The sequence below is a fragment of the Spermophilus citellus genome (assembly GCF_964194105.1).
Source record: "Spermophilus citellus genome assembly, chromosome: 18".
NCBI lineage: Eukaryota > Metazoa > Chordata > Mammalia > Rodentia > Sciuridae > Spermophilus > Spermophilus citellus.
The window spans coordinates 7,080,701-7,100,949 of NC_138200.1; the positions used below are offsets into that span (position 1 = coordinate 7,080,701).

Sequence of the window (20,249 nt, forward strand, 5' to 3'; positions counted from 1 at the left end):
GATATGAGCAGCCTTCCCCCATTTCTTCTCTCCAAGGTGCCCAGCTCCTCCCTGGGTGCTCTGGTGCTGACAGGGCCTACCCGCCCCGTGGAACTCAGGCTGGGTCGTGTGGCTTGCTTGGCTGACTACTGAGAGTGAGAGTGCCAGGCCCCTCTGGGTGGATGCTGCCCAGGCTGGGAGTGGACAGTGATGGTGAGAGGTGCACTGTAGGGGCCTCTGCGATGACTTGATTGCATTACCCAAATTTCAGATTGGAAATTTAATCCCCAAATTCATGTTAATGGCATTTAGAGGTGTGACCTTTGCGGGGGATGACTGGGTTATGAGGACATTAATCCATTCATTAATTAATGGAGGACAGGTTACGGAGGAAGTGGCTTTGCTCTGAAAGCGAGCTCTCTAGCAGGCCAGCACCGCCTCGCCATGCCATGTCCTCTGCCTCCTGCTGATGTCCTCCACAGGTGCAGTTCCTCCCGGCTTCCAGAACCATGAGCCTTTATTCTTTGCAAATTACCAGTCTGGCACATGCCTATAATCCCAGTGACTCTGGAGGCTGAGGCAGGAGGATCACAAGTTGAAAGCCAGCTTCAGCAACTTAGGCCCTAAGTAGCTTAGCCAGATCCTGTCTCAAAACAAAAAATAAAAAGGGCTGGGGATGTGGCTTGGTGGTTAAGTACCCCTGGGTTCATTCAGGGATAGCAACAGAGAGTGGAGTAAACCAGCCTCTCTCAGCCAAGTTCCCTGGCTGACTCCCAGGGCAGAGGGACCCTGCCAATCCTTTTTTTTTAAATATTTTTTTAGTTGTAGTTGGACACAAAATCTTTATTTATTTATTTATTTATTTATTTATTCATACGTGGTGCTGAGGATCGAACCCAGGGTCTCGCACGTGCTAGGCGAGTACTCTACCGCTGAGCCCCAGCCGCCCCCCCCCCTGCAATCCTTGATGGACAGGCAACGTGAGCGAAAGGAGCTCTGTGGCCCTAGAACACACAGTGACTCCCACTGCAGCAAAGCCTGGTCCACTGTGCCCAGCAACATTTCTCTTCCCTGCTCTCTTCCTCTCCCTTCTCATGTAGCCCAGGGAGCCACCTTTTCATGATAATTGACCTCTTCTCTCTTGTCCTGTGGCAGGCAGAGCCACGGCCCCCAAGGATGTCCACATCCTAATCTGTAGTGCCTCTGGCTCCCATGTGGCAAAAGAGACTTGGCAGAGGTGATTAAGGATCCTGAGATGGGGAGATGACCTGGACAATCCAGGTGGACCCAATGTCATTACAAGAGTCGTTAGAAATGACAGAGGAAGAACCAGTCAGAAGTGTGTCAAAAGAAAAGGTGTCAGTGTGAACCAGGAGCGATGTCAGCCACTGCTGGCTCTGCAGGCGGAGGAAGGGGGCATGAGCCAAGGGCTGTTGGTGGCCTGGACAAGCTGGAAAGCTACAAGACATGTCCCCCAGAGCCTGCAGAAAGCACCACCGCAGCCTGTGGCTTGACTTCAGCTCACCAAAGCTCATTGCAGTCTAACCTCCAGAACTGTGAGGTGACTTTTTTTTTTTTTTTTGTATCCAGGGATTGAACTCAGGGGCACTCGACCACTGAGCCCCAGCCCTATTTTGTATTTAGAGACAGGGTCTCACTGAGTTGCTTAGCGCCTCGATTTTGCTGAGGCTGGCTTTACACTTGCGATCCTCCTGCCTCAGCCTCCAGAGCCACTGGGATTACAGGTGTGCACCACCACGTGCTGCCTGTGAGATAACGTTTTGTCATTCTTTTTAAACCCCAAAGTTTGTGGGAATTTGTGGCAGCAGTGACAGGAAGCTCACACACCTCTGTCACAAGCACATGGGCTCTGGGCGGCTGGTGCTGCCTCGTTGTTGGCACTTGCCTCCCCCGGTGCCCTGAACATGCCTGACCTGAGGTGGCAACTGGCACATTGATCTGCTGGCTGGAGAGCCTGGACGGAGGCAGATCCCTGGCTCAGGCTGGCCAATTAGATTTCCCTGTCGTGAGACGCTGTGGTTCAGACCTGCTTGCACACTTGGCTCTGGCCAGGGTAAGCAATGGGAGACCTAACGGGAAGGACCCTGACACCACCCACGGGAACAGAGCCTTCCAGGGACTTCCCTCTGACTCCTCCTTTTGCCCCCTCAGACTGCCCTGCATGGGGGCTCTCAGAGTCCCCTTTATCTGTCTCACAAGTGCTGTGTTGTTCTGGAGCCACCCACTGTGATGCTGAACTGGAGGGGTTCATACAAATCAGAGTTGCTATCCCCTCCTCCCTCAGAAACACAGCAGGTCAGGTCAGACAGTTTATTGAGGGACCCAGGAACCACGAGAGGAACGTTCCAGGCATCTAGCATCTGCTGGAATCCATCTCTTCTGCATTTGAGGTGGGGTGCATGGCACTCACACATCAGTCCCCCATGGGCAGCCACAGGGCCTTCGTCCGTGCTGCCCGCAGCGCCAGCTCTGGGCCTGCCCCCTCAGCCTCCTGATCCCAGGCCCGCGGGCAGCCTCTGTTCACCCACACAGGCTTGAGGTTTCCTGCTGAGGCCCACTCCACAAACTGGGAGCCCTGGGATGGGGACAGGATAGGATTAGCACTGCCAGAGGCTTGGTTGCTAAGCAGCTGCTTCCTTAGCAATGAGGATTCTTTGGAGAGACCTCAAGGTTTGACCTAGCTGGATGCTTGGCTCCTAGCAAACAACCCCTCCAGATGCTGAGGGAAAGAGGTTGACCCTGTGGCTCGGGAATTTCCTCTTCTTCAACGCCCACGCTCAAAGGAATGAGCTCCAGGCCCCGTGGACTGGGAGTTCCCATTGGTTGCCAAAGGGATGTTTAAGAGGGTAGACTTTGGACCTGACTCTATTGCCAGGGTGTGATCCTTAGCAACAGGTCAACCAATGTCTTTGTTGCTAAGGAGATCCTCTTTCTTACCAACCAGGGTTCTAAAGGGACAAACCACTAACCCTCGTTGCCTTTAACAACAGGAGTGCTCAGGGCGTGGGGGCGGTGCTTCCAGAAGGGTACCTGAGCAGATCCGAAGTACCACAGGGCCTGAATGTCCTGGTGCAAGGCCAGGCAGCGGGTCAGGTGGTCCCGATTTCCTGTCACCACGTTCACGAGGCCAGCAGGGAACAGGGTGGCCATATCCTAGGGGGTGAGAAAGTGGGCCACCCAGGGCTAGGGGGGAGTGGGGTTGGGTCAGGAGTGTGCATGGGGAGTGGCTGTTGGGCTCGGGGAGGAATGCACCGGCTTAGGCTGGGATGCTGGGACTGGGGTTACTATGGTTACCAAAGAGGGTGGGAAGACAGCAGAGCTCCTGCAGACCTGGGGGGAGCGTCAGGAAAATGCATAGGCAGGTGAGACTGTACCTGGCAGACCTCCAGGGCAAGCAGGGGACAGGTCCCACTAGGCACCAAGACTACAGTGTTGCCATGGGCCAGGGCAGGGGCCAGCAGCGACACAAAGGCAAGCAGGGGCAGCTCGTCAGGGCACACGATGGCCAGCACACCTAGTGGCTCGCGAAGCCGGAGCACAGGGCCTCTCAGCCCTGCTACCTGAGGGACAGGGGTTAGGTCAAGGGTGTGGCAGGGGAGCCCGACTGATCTCCCATAGGCTTCTCTGTCACCTGCCCCTTTCTTCTTCACATCCCCATCTTTGCTTTTCCATAGAAACCCCAATATTATATGGCCACGTGATGGTGTAGGGTACAGAACTCCAGAGCCAGACAGCCACTCACCAGCTATGTTGGACAAGTTACTTAACCTCTCTGAGCCTGTGGCCTACCTTCAAAATAATAACGGTGCCAACCTTACAGATTTGTTATTAGGATAAAATGAGTTAATGTGTGCAGAGAGCTGAGAACCCAGCCTGTGGGCTGATTTGTGTGTGTGTGTGTGTGTGTGTGTGTTTTGCAAAAGCTTTACTGAATATAATTGACATTTGCCAAACTACACACTGTAAAGGGTACAATTTGACAAGTTTTGGCAGTATGCATATGAACTCTTCCCTGAACTCTCCCCTATTCCTGTGCCTCTTAATCCCCACCTGCCACCTGCTACCCTATATGAGCCCTCCATGTCCCCAGCCAATCACTGATCTGCCTTCTACCCTTAGAGATTAGTTTTTATATCCTAGACTAGTATAGCCATGGAGTCCTACTGTTTGCACTGTAGTATTATTTGCTTTTTTTAAATTTTTTTTTTTTCTGTGTGGGCAATGGAACTCAGGACCTGCAGCATGCTAGGTTTTTATAGATAGTGGTGAACATGGGCTGGGGGATGTAGCTCAAGCGGTAGCGCGCTCGTCTGGCATGCGTGCGGCCCGGGTTCGATCCTCAGCACCACATACCAACAAAGATGTTGTGTCCGCCGAGAACTAAAAAATAAATATTAAAAAATTCTCTCTCTCTCTCACTCTCTCTCCTCTCTCACTCTCTCTTAAAAAAAAAAAAAAGAAAGTGAGATAGTGGTGAACATTATTATGATGAATATCTGTGCATAAATCTTTGTATGGGTATATGCTCTCATTTCCTGGGTTAAAACCCAGGAATTACTTTTTCTTTGTTTTAAGGTGGGGGTCTTACTGTGTAGCCCAGGCTGGCCTTGAACTCCCGGGCTGAAGCAATCCTTCTGCCTTAGTTTCCCAAGCAGTTGGGATCACAGACAAGTGCCACCATACCTGACTTCCTCCCCCCGCCCTTTCCAGTGCTGGAACCCAGGTGTCATCAGTGCCTAGGCAGGGCTCCACCTCAGGGTCTTTTCCCGTGCCCACTGGCCGGCCATGAGGAGACATCTTTGGAGTCCTTGGATGTCTGTCAGGCACTGATCGCTTAACTCAGTTAGTTTTCACAAATGCATGAGACTGATCACAACTGTAAAACTGTCCAACTGCATGCTACTTACGGAGGAGGACATGGGGACAGGTCAAGGGGCTCGCCATCCTTCTATCAGCCTTATTCCTGAGCACTCCAGTGGTGCCCCGGGACACTGGTCCATGATTCATTCACATCAAACCTGTGTGTGAGTGTAAGTGTGTGAGTGTAACTGTGTGTGTGTGTGTGTGTCCAGGATTGAATCTAGGGGCACTTTAACACTAAGCTACATCCCCACTGCTCTTTATTTTTATTTTGAGGTAGGATCTTGTTAAATTGCTGAGGCTGACCTTGAACTTGTAATCCTCCTGCCCTGGTCTCCAGAGTCACTGGGATTATAAGTGCATGCCACCATGCCTGCCTAAGCCCGTACATATATTTAACCAAATAATATGTGTATATAAATAAAACAAAAATCCCAGGAGACAATATTCTGTGAAGTGCATTATTTCCTATCTTCTATTCTCTTTTGTCAAAAAAAAAAAAAAAAAGTCATTATAGACTGGGGATGTGGCTCAGTGGTAGAGCTGCTTGCCTAGCAGGCATGAGCCCGGGTTTGATCCCGAGTACCAGCAATTAAAAAAGAAAGGAAAGATAGAAAAGCCGTCATGGTCACATCTGCTAAATGGGGATTTGGTCAGTAATGCATCAATGACCATGATCTAGACAACTACTCTGGGGGGTGGCCGGATGCCCATTACACAGATGAGGAAACAGGTGCTGAGACGTGACGCCACTTGCTGATGACCACGCAGCTGGGAGGGGGTGGAGTTGGGCCTGAACCCAAACCCGGCTCATTCCACAGCCTTTGCCCTGACCCTCCGCCTGGCTGCCGGCTCTGTCCACAGACCCCTCTCACCTGCAGGGTGTGGCCCTGGGCCTGGGCCTGGGCTCCCCATGTCCGAAGTCGCTGAATGCTCAGCTCCACCTCCGCCTTGGCTGCCTTGAGCTCCACTCCCTGCCTCTCCAGCCTCGACGCCAGGGTGGGGACCCGGCGTTCCAGTGCAGCTGCCAGAGCCCACAGTAGGGCCGCCCGGGCTCCTGGCGACTGGCCTGCCCAGCTGTGGGCGGACAATGCACACTGGGAGTAGTGTCCTGGTCCGAGTGCTTTCCAGACACCCACCTCTGTCTGCAGCCCCCACCCTGGGGATCCAGGCCCCAGGGTCCACCACCTATTGGGGGTCCCATATGACCACCCCTGCCACCCCATGGCCCAAAGCTTCCCATGTGAGTCCTCTTACCCAGGGGCAGCCTGGTGAGCGGCCTCCACAGCATCCCGGACATCCTTGGCCCCACCCTCAGCCACATAGCCATGGAGGTTGCCAGAAGAATCCTGGATAGGCCTGGAGCTCCGGGACCCAGGGGCTTGGAAACGGCCTCCCACGAAGAGTCCATAGGGAGGTGCTGGGCTGTGTGCCAGTGAAGCATGAGGGGGTCCTGGGTCTGCTCAGACCCCAGGCTCTACCCCGCTGCACAGACCACCCCAGCTCCTATGAGCCTCTGGGGGACTTTCAACTTCTGCTCTTGTGAACCAGCACAGACCGTTGTCAGGCAGGACTGAGACTCACCAGGCCCAGGGAGTGAGGCACTAAGACCCAGAAGGCAGCTCAGGACCTGGGGACCCAGGAGTGCCACGAACAGGCCTCCTTCCAGCCCTCCCACCCTTGGCTGGCGGAGTCTGATGGAACTTTCCCCTTCTTCCCCACACCACTGAGCCCTGGAATGGCTCACCTGGGCCCCATTTCTGGACCAGCTGGCAGGGCTGGGGGCACAGCAAGGCCAAAGGTGTCATAGTTCAGATTCTCACAAAGGAAGGGCACGCGGGCAGGGGTCCCTGAGGGCCGCAGATACTCATACAGACCCTAGGAGAGGGGTGGTATCAGCAGGTGCAAGATGGACACAGGTGAGAGTAGGCATTAAAGTGACGTAGGGGTGGTGACCAGAGGACAGACACTCACATCCAGGCCCCCGTGCCAGGAAGACCCACTCTCCTTGCAGCCGCCTGTGGGCACTGCAGGGTCTCGAAGGCCATGGGCATTGATCCACACTGTGCCCATCTGGAGCCTGCAGTGGAGATGGAGATATCAAAAAACAGGAAGTGGGGAGGAAGAGGCCCAGAGGGAAGGGAGACAGCAGATGGAGGAGAAGAGGTGCTTGGACCATGCTCGCAGGCTGCCCTTTGTGCCCCGGTGGACAGTGTCAGTACTGACCCATAGCCCAGCTCCAGCGCCAGCCCTAGCCTCTCACTCCACACACTGGCGCTGCCTCCGCGGGGCGTCCCATTGACTATGGCCAAGGCCTCCTTGGCTGTGCGGAAAGCGGAGGCCATGACCAGAGGCCATGGCACCTGAAAGGGGTGTCAGGAAGCTCAGTGGCTGGGCAAATGCCCCCTTTGATCACCCCACCCATCAGGGGATAAGCCTACAGCAGGCAGCAGCCCCCAGACCCAGGTCCCAGGTCCCCCCAGGGTTTCTGCAGGTAGAATGCTGCTGCCTAGGACTGGCTGAGGACAGTGGATGGAACAGGACTCCAGGCACCCTAGGGACTCACCTCTGCTTGGGCACATGGGGAGGCAGGGGGAAGACCAGTGATCAAGGTTGGGGGACAGAATGGGCTAACTGAGGGCATTTCACTAGCCTGGAACACCTAAGAAGGAGAGAAATAGACCTGGAAGTCAGCACAGGCCCTCCTCCCTCAGACCCAGGGGTCCAGGCCCCGCATCTTTCTCCCTCAGACCCAGGAGTTCAGTCTCCAGGCTCCTCCACCTCAGTACCACAACGGATGTCCCAGAGCTAACCTGTGCGCCCTGCTTCCGGGCCTCCTCCACATAGTTCCGGGCCAGGATATACGCAGTAGGCTCCTTGACCCCCATGTCCACGGCCCCATCCACCTCTTGGCCACCTCGAAGCCGGCCCATGCGTACCTGGAGCCTCTTCATGGTTTCATCCCACACAGACTCCTGCACAAGGAGCCTGAGGCCCCCCTGATAGGAGATGGGCGTGGTCAGGGCCCACATAGGGAAGACTGGAGGGCACAGGGGGCTGGGCCTGAGGGAGGAGGAGGGTCATGGAGAAGTGGTGAGGACCAAACCCAGGGCAAGAGTACAGAAAAGTGATGATCTTAAGAGTGAAGTCAGAGGATGGAAAAGTAGGAACATGGACACTCAGAAAAATGAAGAGAGTTCTTTTAAAAAAAAACAGCATTTTTAGACCCAAGGAACCAACAAAGTGAACAGAGACTTAAACCCCCAGGTCTGCAGAGACACAGCGGTCCCCCAGGATGTTGGAGACACGAGTGCACAGATCTCACCGGGCTGCGGTCAGACCAGGCTGCATCCACAACACCCTCCACAGCTGAGTCCACGTCCGCCGAGTCTGTCAGCAGCAGCAGTGACTCTGTGCCCAGCGCCAGGCCCAGCTCAGCCCCCTCACCTGCCAGCGTCCGTCGCAGGGCACGTCCTTCCTGAGGGACCCCTGCAGGCTTCAGCTGGGGCAGGACACTCCAGGCCCCAGCCTGTCCCACCCCACTTCCAACCCTGAAGATACCTCAATGGCTCCACAGAAGGCCACCTTCTGGACTCCAGGCCAGGAGGCCAGAGCAGGCCCCAGGGAGGCAGGGCCACTGATCACGTTGATTATCCCCGGGAAGGATCCTAGCTCCCCTGCCAGCTGGGCCAGGAGGAGGGGTGTTGGAGAAGCCAGGGGCACAAGGGCCACCACAGTGCAGCCTGAGGAAGGGGACAACTCTAGGACACTGAAATCTAGCCCTCAGTCCTCCTCCCTCAAACCCAGGAGTCCAGGCCCCAGCCCTCCTTCCTCAGACCCAGGAGTCCAGACCCCCAATCTCCTCCGCTCTCAGATCTAAGAGCTGGGACCCCAGCTCATCATTTACCCATGGCCAGGGCAGGGCAAATCCTCCACATCATCTCAAGGAAGGAGAACTTGGGTGGCAAGATGAGGCCAACAACGCCTGCAAGGAAAAGAGAATTAATGAGAGGACTGATCCAGCACACTGTGTCACGCAGGAGGCGGGGACTGGTGCAGGGATCCGGGTTCTCACCCACAGGCTCCCAGCCTGCCAGCGCCTCCTCCTGGGTGTATGCCTGGACTGCGTGGAACTGCAGCAGCTGCTGGGCCAGTGGGACATCCCCATCCCGAACCTCGCGAATGGCCCGCCCAGTCGCCAGGGACTCCAGGGTCCACAGCAGCCGCTGGTGCTTCTGAATCATCTTGGCCAGCCTGGGGAGGAAGTATGGGGAAGGTCCAACCCCGGACAACATGGATGCCCACGAGCCTCTGGGGACCCTCACAATTTACCAGAGGCAGAGGGCACCCAAGATTTATGGGAAATGCAGTTGGGGAAATTCTCAAACCCTGAGAGTGCTGTGGAAGGGTCTTGGCCACCAGTGCCCCCCAAAAACATATTGGGAACTTAACTCTTGTTCTCTAATCTCAACTGTATTTTAGGAAATGGCATCTTTGTTCCTAACTGCCCCCAATGCGTGCTGGAGAACAACCCCAATGAACTGCTGAGAAATGGGGGCATGATGAACCCCAAGTACATTCTGTGAAACAGAGGCTTTGTGCCTACCAGTGAATGGTGGGAAATGGATGTTGTGCCCACTAAAGACCCAAATGCACGCTGGGAATATGAGACTCAGCTGCCAATCAATTCAGTGGGAGACTGGGAAACGGAGTAGCCATTTCCAGTCCCCAGTGGATGCCGGGGGATGCAGTTCCTCCCCACCTCCCGGGCCACACCTCAACTATATCACCTGGTCAGGTGCTGGGCACGCGCAGCTCCAGGGAGCTTGCTCCAGCTCAGGAAGGAGTTCCTAGCTGCTTCCACTGCTGCAGCCACATCCTCCTTCTGTGCCTGGAGGCAAGTGGCCAACTTCTCTCCTGGGGAGAAAAGTTGGGGTACGGAGATGGGAGCAGAGATGTGGGGCGTTTGTGTGAGAACTGACAGAAGTTAAGACGCCTGGAGCCTGGGAAGGTCTCGGGCAGTGAAGCTGGTCCCCAGCTTCCCTTTGGGCTTGTTTTGTCACTGGTCTTTGCTCTGATCATCTCCCACAGGCAAGGAAGGGACTTTAGTAGAAAGCAACTTCAAAGAGCCTTTGTAGGGACTTGGAACCACAGTTAGCAGGATTACCACCAGGAGGAACCAGATAGCAGCCCCTCCCCGCTTACTCCCTGCCCTCTGGCCCTAAGCAAAGAGCTGGGAAGGCACAAAGGTCTCTCCTTCCCCTAATGACCAGGGGACATCTCCTACCTGAGATGGGGTCCCACCATGGCACTATGTCCCCATGCACAGGTTTTAACCACTTCCCATTGACATAGTGGCCCAAGCACCGGTCCTGAGTATCCAGCCAGGCCTAGGGGAAGAGAGTTTGGAAAGGGACTGTGACCATACTGGAGCAGCTCAGTCTCCACCCTGAGTCCTCTGGGAAGAGACACTTGTATCCTCAGTCCATCAGTTTCTTCTTGTTTCTTTTTTTGGCACTGGGGACCAAACCCAGGGCCCATGATCTTCTATTGAGCTACACTACCAGCCCCACCCCACCCCTGTTATCTTTTTTTTTTTTTTTTTTGTGTGTGTGTGTGTGTGTGTGTGGTAAAATATACATAAAATTTACTATTTTAGTAATTTTAAAAAGTAGCCTGTGCAATCATCATCTCTCTCTGGTTGTAAAACATTTTCTTCCTTTTTTTGTGGTACTAGAGATGGAACTCAGGGCCTTGCACCTGTTAGACAAGCTCTTTACAGCTGAGTTACATTCCCAGCCCCAGCCCCTCCTAAGTTGCCAAGGCTGGCCTCCAACTTGTGACCTTCAGCCTCCTGAGTAGCTGGTTTTACATGTGTGTGCCACTGTGTCTAGCTTCTAGAATACTCTCATCACCCAAAAGGAAACCTATTCTCAGAACACACACTTTCCATTTCCCCCTTTCCGCTTACAACAACTAATCTTCCTTTTGTCTCTGTGGATTTGCCTATTCTGAGCACTTCCTATAAATATGATCATATGATGTGATCCTTTTGCATCTGGTTTCTTTCACTTAGCGTGTTTTCAGTTTATCCACATTGCAGAACGCATCAGGACTTCATTTCTTCTTAAGGTAAAATACTAGTCCACTGTATGGACAAACAGTTTTTTTTTTTAATCCATTCATCAGTAGATGGGCATTCACAGTGCTTTAGTCTTTTGGTTCATGAGTAATGCTGCTGTGAGCACGCATGTGCAAAACTGTTTGAATATATGTCTTTGATCTTCTGGGGTACACGTAGCTATAGAGGGGAATTGCTGGGTCACATGGCAATTCCATGCTTAACAGTGCTGTTTTCTACAGCATCTGTGCCATTTTACATTCCCAGTGACACAGGAAGGATGTCCTTTGGACTTTTAATGACATGAAGACTTTGAACAAAAAATTAATAAAAATCTTTTCTCATCCATGAAGAAATGACCTCAGGTTAATTTTGTTTCCTTGGAAACCTGACAAAATTCAGCTAGGAGATAGTGACCCCAGACTGGCCCACTGCACCTGGTCTAGGAAGACTGGAAATATACCATAAATATCCAGCAGGAAACCAGAGCTCTGGTGCTTCCTGGAGTGATCTTGCAAGTGGGTATGTTCCTGACTAGCATTCTAGCAATGCTCACGAGACGATATCAATATCTGTTTCTTTTTGGGATGTGGGGCTCCTGCACCTATTCATGTGATCTTATTCCTTCCCATCTCAGCTGTTATCACCTGGAGGAGTAGTGAGGACCCCTAGTGAAGACGAGCCTGATGTTGATCTGCCTTGTGCAGCCTATTTGGCTGTGAAGTGTCCACCTGAGCACTCGGTGTGACACACACAGGTTGCCCAGGGGAATTTGGATGTCAGCATGAGTTTCAGTGCTGGCTCCGATACTTCCTGATATGCAACCTTAACCAGGGGGTTATAATACTACTCTTTGCCTCTGTTAAGGCCCTGGAACAGGGGCAGATCGAAGTGCCTTTCTCACAAGGCTGTGGTGAAGAACAAAGGAACTACACACAATTCATGCCCAGCAATGCTACTCTAACCCTGGCCTTCACTGGATCTCACCCTTCATGTGTTCTGGGTCGCTAAATCCAATGCATACTTCTGACTTTTTTCCTACAAACTCTTCTCTTAGCACCCTCTTAACACATTACCCTGCACCCAAGGTTACGAACACAAATGCCCACAGGGGAAAGAGGCATTTTTGAAAGTCAGGGATATGTGAGCATGAACTAGGCATTAGATATTAAAGAATGTTAATGCTGTGAAATGTGATAATGGCATGATTATATAACAAAATAAGTCCTTATCTGTTAGAAATAGATTTAAAAAATGTATGGTAGCCATGCACAGTGGCACATGCCTGTAATCCCAGCAGCCGGGGAGGCTGAGGCAGGAGGATTGTGAGTTCAAAGCCAACCTCAGCAACTTAGTTTGGTCATAAACAACTCAGAGACACTGTCTCTAAATAAAATACAAAAAGGGACTTGGGATGTGCTCAATGTTTAAGTGCCCTGGTTTCAATCAATCTCTGGTACCAAAAAAGAAAAAAAAAAGAAAGAAAATAAAAAAGTACAGGAAACATGACATAACCTGACATCTGGGATTTGTTTACTCTAAAAAGAAAAAAAATGAATAAAGAGATAAAAGGAATCAACATCGGATGAAGTGTTGATCACTGCTCAAGTGGAGAGATGGGTCAGTGGAGTTCATGAGTGCCTATTACTCTATGGAAAATTTCTCCCCAAAAGAAAAAACCCAGAAGAATGTCCATAATGTCTGGCAGATCAAGTACATAGAAGAGGGCCTGCTGGAGACTAAGAGCTTACAACCTATTTAATTTATGACAGTGGCAATTGGTCCCAGATGATTTTTGTCAGGGTAGTGGAGCCAAAGGTTGCCGAATTTTGGAATTTTTTTTCAAGACAAGCTGGAACACCAGATGTTTACATGGAAATAATTGGCCAGTAATGGACATTTTCAAAAAAGGAAGCTCAGGCCAAAGAGAAAACATTTGTTGAGTCTGGCGCACAGCAAAGGTTGGAAACTTTGCTGGTGGGGGAGAAACCATGGGTTCAAGTTCAGATCTTCACTTCTTTTAAGCCCGGTGGACTATGGGCAAGATTAGTTCTCTCTTCAACTCTGGGCGCTGTTACTAAAAATATGACAATAATCTCGCAATTGTTCTAGGGGTTAAATGAGATCACGTTTTGCATAGAGGCTGGCACTTCAGAAAGTACCCAATAAACATCAGCTATTATACCATTATTGCTGTTTCAGGACATCCTATTTCTAACCAGCCTCCAAGTGTGGGGGTTCTCTGTACTTTGTCCCAGATCCTCTTATCTGAATCTATACAGTGATACTTCCAGTCCCTCCTACAGTTCAATTATCTCTTTCTGTCCTGAAGTACAGGCCCAAGTAGCACTGGACTCTGGCACACAGCTTTGGCGGACTCCAGGGCTCTCACATGGCACCATCAACTCATAGTCTTTCCTCCAGTTTTGCTCCTCCTGGATTCGCCATGCAGGGACAGTCAGTCACCCAGCCATTTGACCAGATGCCAGGACAAGTCCTTGCCCTCTCAATCTTCCAAACCTGTACCCACAGCAGGAAGCCAGAGCTCTGGGGCTTCCTGGAATGATCTTGAAAGTGGGCATGCTCCTGCCCAGCACTCTAGAAGCAATGCTCACGAGACAATATCAATGTTTCTTTTTGGGATGTGTGGGGCTCCTGCACGTTTTCATGTAATCTTATTCCTTCCCATCTCAGCTGTTATCACCTGGAGGAGCAGTGAGGACCCCTATTGAAGACAAGCCTGATGCTGACCCCTCCTCTCCAGACCCCCCAGACTCCTGCTCTCCTCCTTAAAGTCTGGGCTCCCCATACCTTGGAGGACTCTGCAAGATCAAGGGAGCCCCATGAGGGAATTCTGCGTTACTTTTGGGATTACAGAAAATTCCAGGTGCTCTAATTATCCACGGGAAGTCCAGGAGGATCCCTGAGGGATCACGAGAGTCCTAGGAAGTTCTGAGGAAACCCGGGGGTACAGGGGCCTCAAGAGGAACTTAAGGGGCCCTGAGGCATCATGGGACCTCCTGGAGTATTTTGAGAGCCAGAGAGATCACGGGAGCCCTCGGAGGAAGTCTGGGGCTGCAGTCAATTACGGGAAGTTCTGAAGTATCTAAAGAGCCGAGCTCCTTCGAGCCTCTAAGGAGGCACGGAGACGCCGCGCAGGTCCTGCAGGTCTCCAGGTGATCAAGCGAGCTACACAGAGATGCTAAGGAGGGGACCTGAGGATTCACCACAGGGAGTTAAGGACGGTGGAGCACAGGAACCACTAGGGATCTGCAGCAGCAGCCGCCGGGTACTAGGCAGTGGCGGGAATCCCGGGAGCCGAAAGGGGCGGAGCTGCGTTGCGGCCGCGGTGGATCACGGGAGTTTGCGCGGAAGACGCGGCCGCGAGGTCAGGGGAAGGCAGTGGGCAGTGCCGGCCATAAGTCCTCACCGTTGCGCATGCGTAGCTCTCGGGCACCGGTCCGTATTCCAGCGTAGTGAAGATCTCGTGCGCGCGGAGCTCTGCGCGCGTCTCAGCCATCGCCTACCCGCACCGTCTTCCGCGAAGAACTGCTGGCCGCTCTGGCCAAAAGAAGGAACCTGAAGGTCCGAAGGGCGGCACCGCCCCCTCCAATAGGGCGGGACCAACGAGAAGGGGCGGGGCTACGGGATGGGGCGTGTCCCGTCCATTACCTCCGGCCTTGGGGGCAGGTGACCCCGCCTACAGGCTGGCGCTGGGAAATGTAGTTTGGAACATGTGAGCGCAAGCCTGGAGGCGGTGGAGACCGGAAATGAGGGTGTCCTGCCAACACTAGGGCTCCGGGTTTAGAAGGGTGGCGCGTAGTGATGTGTCTTCCCGCCCCTTTTTTGCATTGGAGATAGGAAGTGCAGCTTTTCGTTCCAAATACATGTGCTAGAGATTCGGATCTGGTGTGTGGCTAACCCTGAAGGCGCTGTCGTCTGGTCAACAGTGGTTGTTAGGCAAAGGTGGGAGGGTGGCATTTGGACATCGTCCTGAGGACATATTTTTGATTGGTTGTGGGGAGAGGCGTGGCTGCAGACTTGGCCCGTGATTTAAAGGTTGCCTGCTTGGTGAATGAGCGTTGGGGTAGTCGGAAGTGTGGCTAACTCTGGTTGCTCGGCTACAAAGGATGGGAAGTATGGCTTCCGTTCACATACTCTTGGCAAGTAGGATCGAGAGTGCGTCCTGGAATACTGGTTCCCAAAGGATTTCAGGACCGTGTCTGATTTAGAATGAAATTGTTGCCTCAGGCCAGTTTCTTAGGTTTTCGAATAGAAAAGTAGGTAGAATAGTGAGTAGGTAGTCGACTGAGGGGCAGGAAGTAGGCTCCAGAGTTCGGATCCTGGGAAAAGCTCGCCACGTCGAAGGTACTGAGGATACCTAGGTTTCCTTCCTAGGGCCATGGCGGACTCGAAGCTGCTGGTGCCAGAGCTAAGCGAGACAGAGACGATGGATGATGAGACGGCGCGGTTCGAGGAGCTGCTGCTGCAGGTGCGGACTGACTGGACTTCTGGGTCCCTGTGAACTGGGACATGTTTTGGTGCTCAGAGATGGGAGTACAGTTCCCGGGATGCACTACGGGGCTAACAGGTCTATGGGAATTGTAGTTGCTTGGCTTAAAGTTTGCTAGGTTCCAAGAAATGATAGGAATGGGTTTGGGGTTGTTCTTTGTGTACTTGAAGGAAGAGGAGGAGGAGGAGGTAGAATGTCTAATTTGGGGGCGGGGTGCCGGGGATTGAACTCAGGGCACAGGACACTGAGCCACATCCCCAGCCCTATTGTGTACTTATTTAGGGACAGTGTCTCATTAAGTTGTTTAGCACTTCTCTTTTGCTGAGGCTGGCTTTGAATTCGTGATCCTCCTGCTTCACTCTCCCCAGCTACTGGGATCACAGGTGTCTACCATCAGGCCCGGCTTTTGTGCCAACTATAACTCTCATATATAAGAATTGCTATAGGGCTGGGGATGTAAGCTCAGTGATAAAGTTTTTGCCTAGCTTGCAAAAGGCCTGAGTTCCATCCCCAGCACTAAAAAAATAAAATTAAAAAAACCCTCTATAAATATTTAAGGAATAAATGAGGGATCTGATTATACAGACTCCAAGCCTGAAGACTGTTTTCTCCACAGGCTTCCAAAGAACTCCATCAAGCGCAGACAACCAGATCAGAATCTACACAGATCCAACCTCAGGCTGGTGAGAAAAACAGAAACCCAGAGAGGAAGAGTCTCAGAGAGAAACTGAGACCCAGAGAGAACAAGTATAGATTCTGAGGCCAGGGGACAGAAGAAGGAGGAAAGAAGGGGTGGGGATGTAGTTGAGTGGTAGAGAGCTTGGCTAGCATCCCCATCTGAACCACAGGGAGCTGGGTAAAGAACAAAAAGAAGCAAAACACTAGAATATAAAGGCTTGGTGTTTGTGTCTGATGCCCAGGGAAGTCACTAGGGCTGGTGACCCAGAGAGAGCTGATGGAGGATGGAGAGCACAGTGGAAGGAGGACAGAGACTCAGCAAGAGGGTCAGGGGTCTTAGGAAGGAGAAGGGGAACAGATCCAGAAAAAGAATAAAGAGCCCCCGCAGAAGGGGAAACAGACCCAGCAAAAGGGTGGATGGAGACTGAGGCTGTGCAGAGACAGATGGTCAGGACAAACCCACTCCCACAGGTTTCTGCATAAAGACCAACTCTTCAGAAGGGAAGGTTTTCATCAACATCTGTCACTCTCCCTCCATCCCACCTCCGGCTGACGTGACCGAGGACGAGCTGCTTCAAATGCTGGAGGAGGACCAGGCTGGGTTTCGCATCCCCATGAGTCTGGGAGAGCCACATGCTGAACTAGATGCAAGTCAGTGCCCTCAGAGGACCTAGGAGTCTGGCCTCTTAAGTCCCTTCTTCCCTAAAACCCAAGATCCAGGACCCAGGATCCTTTTCCCTAGAAATCTGCTCCCCAGTACTTTTGTGGGTGGCACATCCCTAGTCTCCTGAGGAGATCTGGTTCTGCCCACCTTGTCAGACTGGTGCTCCTGCCCCGCCCAGAGAGGGGAGGGGTGGGCAGAGGGCTCTACACTCATCAGCTCATTCTCTGGCCTTAGTCCCAGGCCAGCTTTCACTCTTTTGTCTGTGGTTTTTCCTCTGCCCTTCTCCCTTATCTCCACCTCTGTCTTGTCTCTGTTTCTGCCTCTGTATCTTTTTCTGCAATTCACATGTGTCTCCAGAAGCCCGGGACTAAGCTTTGGGCAGTGCCAGAGGAATGGGACTTATCACACCCAGATCTCACCCTTGAGAAACTCCCAGTCATGGCTACAGGCAGAGGGCATGGGTGTTATTTATTTATTTATTTATTTATTTAGGTACCTGGGATTGAACTCAGGAGCACTCAACCACTGAGCCATATCCCCGGCCCTATTTTGTATTTTGTATTTTTTATTTAAAGACAGGGTCTCACTTAGTTGCTCAGCACCTCCCTAGAGGCTGGCTTTGAACTCGAGATCTCCTGTCTCAGCCTCCCAAACCATTGGGATTACAGGCAGGCGCCACTGTGCCCAGGGATGGATGTTATTTCAATGTGGCGTGATTTGGGCTGCTTTGGAGGAGATGCAGCCCTAAGGGACTCTTCGGTGGCCTGGAGGGAGGCTTCTTGATATAAGATTTGAAGGGACAGGATTTTAGAGGTGCTGGAGATAGAATGATTAAATTTCACTGGCTAGTAATCAAGAATGAAAGAAGTTGAAAAGGCTGAGGTTACTGAGGAGGAATAAGCTTCTCCCTAGAGGTTGGAGGGATACACAGCACAGGGCCTGCCACGCAAAACCAGGCAGGAGGCCTCAGACCTTGACTTGAGGGCTGTAAGCTGGGGAAGGGCAGGGTCTGCCCTGGGGACATGATCTTTGGAACCAGTGGTGAGAGGCTAGAAGACTGGACACCAGTTTGAGAGTCCACTGGACTGTGTGTTGAACTGTCACTCCCTGATGTCTCTGTCTTTGGTCCCTGTGGCTGCTATCCCTGGTTGGTGTTTCTTTGCCTGTGCCTGGGCTGTGGGGTTACTCTGGGGGGCTGGAGGAATCTCATCCACTTTCTCTCCCTGCAGAAGGCCAGGGCTGTACCGCTTACGATGTGGCTGTCAACAGTGACTTCTACAGGAGGATGCAGGTTGGTGGAATTGTGGGTAAGGCCTGGGTAGGGGCCTCTCCTTCCAGCCCTCAGCCCTACTGCAACTCTTCTCTTTCTCAATGTAGAACAGCGATTTCTTGCGGGAGCTCGTGGTTACCATCGCCAGGGAGGGCCTTGAGGACAAATATGGCTTGCAGCTGAATCCAGGTGAGGGTCGAGGCCCGGGCCTTGGGAAAGGAATGGAGCCCAGAGTGCTACCCTTGGGAGAGATTAGCTTGGTTCTGGAGGCCAGGGAGGGGGTGGAGCTAGCCCAGGGCATTCAGATGGGTGCAGGGCCTGGAACATCTGGGGTGGGCTTTATTGGTGCATGCTGGGAAGGGTGGGCTGAACCCAGGCCTCCAGGGAGGGGGCGGAGCTTCTCTGGCCCTGCCGTCAGCTGGGCTGGACCTCCTGAGAGAGCAAAGGGACCCAGTGATTTTTCACTCTACAATCCACCCTCAGAATGGCGCATGTTGAAGAATCGGACTTTCATGGGCTCCATCTCGCAGCAGAACATCCGCTCCCAGCAGCGTCCTCGGATCCAGGAGCTGGGGAACCTATATACACCCAGCTCCCGGCCAGCTGAGGAAGGGTGGGCCTTCGCGGATCCCCTCAAGACTCCCCTCCACCGCCGAACCCCTCTTTTGGTCCTCCTTCCCCACACTGGGCTCTGCCCTGGTGCTCTTGCCTGGGGATCCTGTGGCAGCAGGGCCTGGTGGAGGCAGACGGGGAACAGCAGCCAGGCCAGGCACCGGTGCTGACAGAGGCCTGGCAGCTGTCCTCAGTTCTGGACCTGGCTCTTCCACAGCCCTGAGAAACCTCACCTGAACCTTTGGCTGGAAGCGCCTGACCTCCTCTTGGCTGAAATTGACCTCCCCAAACTGGTGAGTGCAGAGCTACTCTGGAATGGTGGGGTGATGCGCACTGCCAGCCCTGTGTAAGTGTGCCAGGAGGCCAATAGGCCTGCCTTCTGCTGCTCCCTTGAGGATGCCCGAGGGAATTCCTTAATTACTGTCTTTTGCCTTTTTTCTGGGAGATAGGTGTGTGTGTGTGTGTGTGTGTGTGTGTGTGTGAGAGAGAGAGAGAGAGAAAGAGAGAGACAGAGAGAGATGTATGTACTCAGAATTAAAACCAGGGCCTCAGACATGCTGTGGCCCTTTAAATGTAGTTTCCCAATATGTGAGGCTGCTGTTTTGGGGCCTTGTTATTATGGTCCCATTGCTGGAGAGGGTGAGCTGATTACACCACATCTGCAGGATGGAGCCCTGGGGCTGTCGTTGGAGATCGGGGAGAACCGCCTGGTGATGGGGGGCCCTCAGCAGCTGTATCACCTGGATGCTTATATCCCCTTGCGGATCAACTCTGAGGAGAGCAAGGCAGCCTTTCACCGGAAGAGAAAGGTACCTGGGGGAGGGGATTGAGGAAGCTGGGACATGGGGTGCCTGGACCCTTGGGTCTGAGGGAGAAGGGGCTAGGGCTGACTTCCAGGTCCTGAGTCCTCATTCTTTTTACTCTCTCAGCAACTTATGGTGGCCATGCCCCTTCTGTCAGTGCCTTCCTGACCAGAATTTCTCCCCGTGCATCCAAATGTAGAGAAAAGGCCGGTGGCTTCTCTAGCTTGAAATAAAAAGATATTTGCCTTTGTTCTGTCTCTGGCTAGGTATATGTGGGGTGAAGAATGGGAGGGCCGCTCGGGAGGCTGAGGCAGGAGGATCTTGAGGCAGTCTCAGCAACTTATCAAGGCACTTAGCAACTCAGCAAGACCATGTCTTTAATAAAATATGAAAAAAAAAGGGCTGGGGATGTGGCTCAGTGGTTAAGCACCCCTGGGTTCAATCCCTAGTACCAAAAAAGAAAAAAAGGGGGCTGGCTCATAGCTCAGTTGGTAGAGTGCTTGCCTCGAATGTACAAGGCCCTGGATTCAATCCCAGCACCACACACACACACACACACACACACACACACAAAGCCGGGAGAGAAGAGGGACGTTGGATTGGAGTCCCAGAGTCCCCACCCCAGCTCAGGCCTCATCCTCTTCCCATGGACCCCTTCCCAGCCTCCTGTTCTCTCTTTCTCTTCATTCGTCTTGAGCTGACCCTGTTCTTTTCTGGTTCACAGCCCT

The 20,249-nt window shown here is 52.8% G+C and overlaps 2 protein-coding genes across 11 annotated transcripts; one reads left to right on the plus strand and one right to left on the minus strand.

Annotated features, from left to right (window-relative positions):
- Window positions 1-2,296: 2,296 nt before the first annotated feature.
- On the minus strand, window positions 2,297-14,534 carry ALDH16A1 (aldehyde dehydrogenase 16 family member A1). Of its 6 annotated transcripts, none has more exons than XM_081273936.1 (17): window positions 14,412-14,534; window positions 10,148-10,250; window positions 9,651-9,777; window positions 8,936-9,114; window positions 8,768-8,845; window positions 8,422-8,603; window positions 8,186-8,338; window positions 7,674-7,859; window positions 7,427-7,522; window positions 7,087-7,223; window positions 6,835-6,940; window positions 6,608-6,738; window positions 6,118-6,285; window positions 5,736-5,937; window positions 3,515-3,560; window positions 3,031-3,153; window positions 2,297-2,575 (listed from the first exon to the last, which is right to left on the minus strand). In XM_081273936.1, the coding sequence occupies exons 1-17, from the start codon at window positions 14,499-14,501 to the stop codon at window positions 2,484-2,486; spliced, it is 2,199 nt and encodes a 732-aa protein (XP_081130062.1). In that variant the 5' UTR covers window positions 14,502-14,534; the 3' UTR covers window positions 2,297-2,483. The 6 variants fall into 6 exon arrangements, with proteins under 6 accessions (XP_081130062.1, XP_081130060.1, XP_081130059.1 ...); XM_081273934.1 differs by having other exon boundaries at window positions 3,031-3,183; XM_081273933.1 differs by having other exon boundaries at window positions 3,375-3,560.
- PIH1D1 (PIH1 domain containing 1) lies at window positions 14,427-19,771 on the plus strand. 5 transcript variants are annotated; one of them, XM_081273949.1, is made up of 10 exons: window positions 14,427-14,566; window positions 15,380-15,473; window positions 16,111-16,177; window positions 16,644-16,823; window positions 18,066-18,127; window positions 18,214-18,295; window positions 18,590-18,719; window positions 18,936-19,011; window positions 19,384-19,527; window positions 19,648-19,771. In XM_081273949.1, exons 2-10 carry the CDS (start codon window positions 15,384-15,386, stop codon window positions 19,687-19,689), a joined length of 873 nt encoding a protein of 290 aa, XP_081130075.1. In that variant the 5' UTR covers window positions 14,427-14,566; window positions 15,380-15,383; the 3' UTR covers window positions 19,690-19,771. The 5 variants fall into 5 exon arrangements, with proteins under 5 accessions (XP_081130075.1, XP_081130077.1, XP_081130076.1 ...); XM_081273951.1 differs by having other exon boundaries at window positions 14,436-14,566; window positions 15,367-15,473; XM_081273950.1 differs by lacking the exon at window positions 14,427-14,566 and adding an exon at window positions 14,723-14,890.
- Window positions 19,772-20,249: the final 478 nt, after the last annotated feature.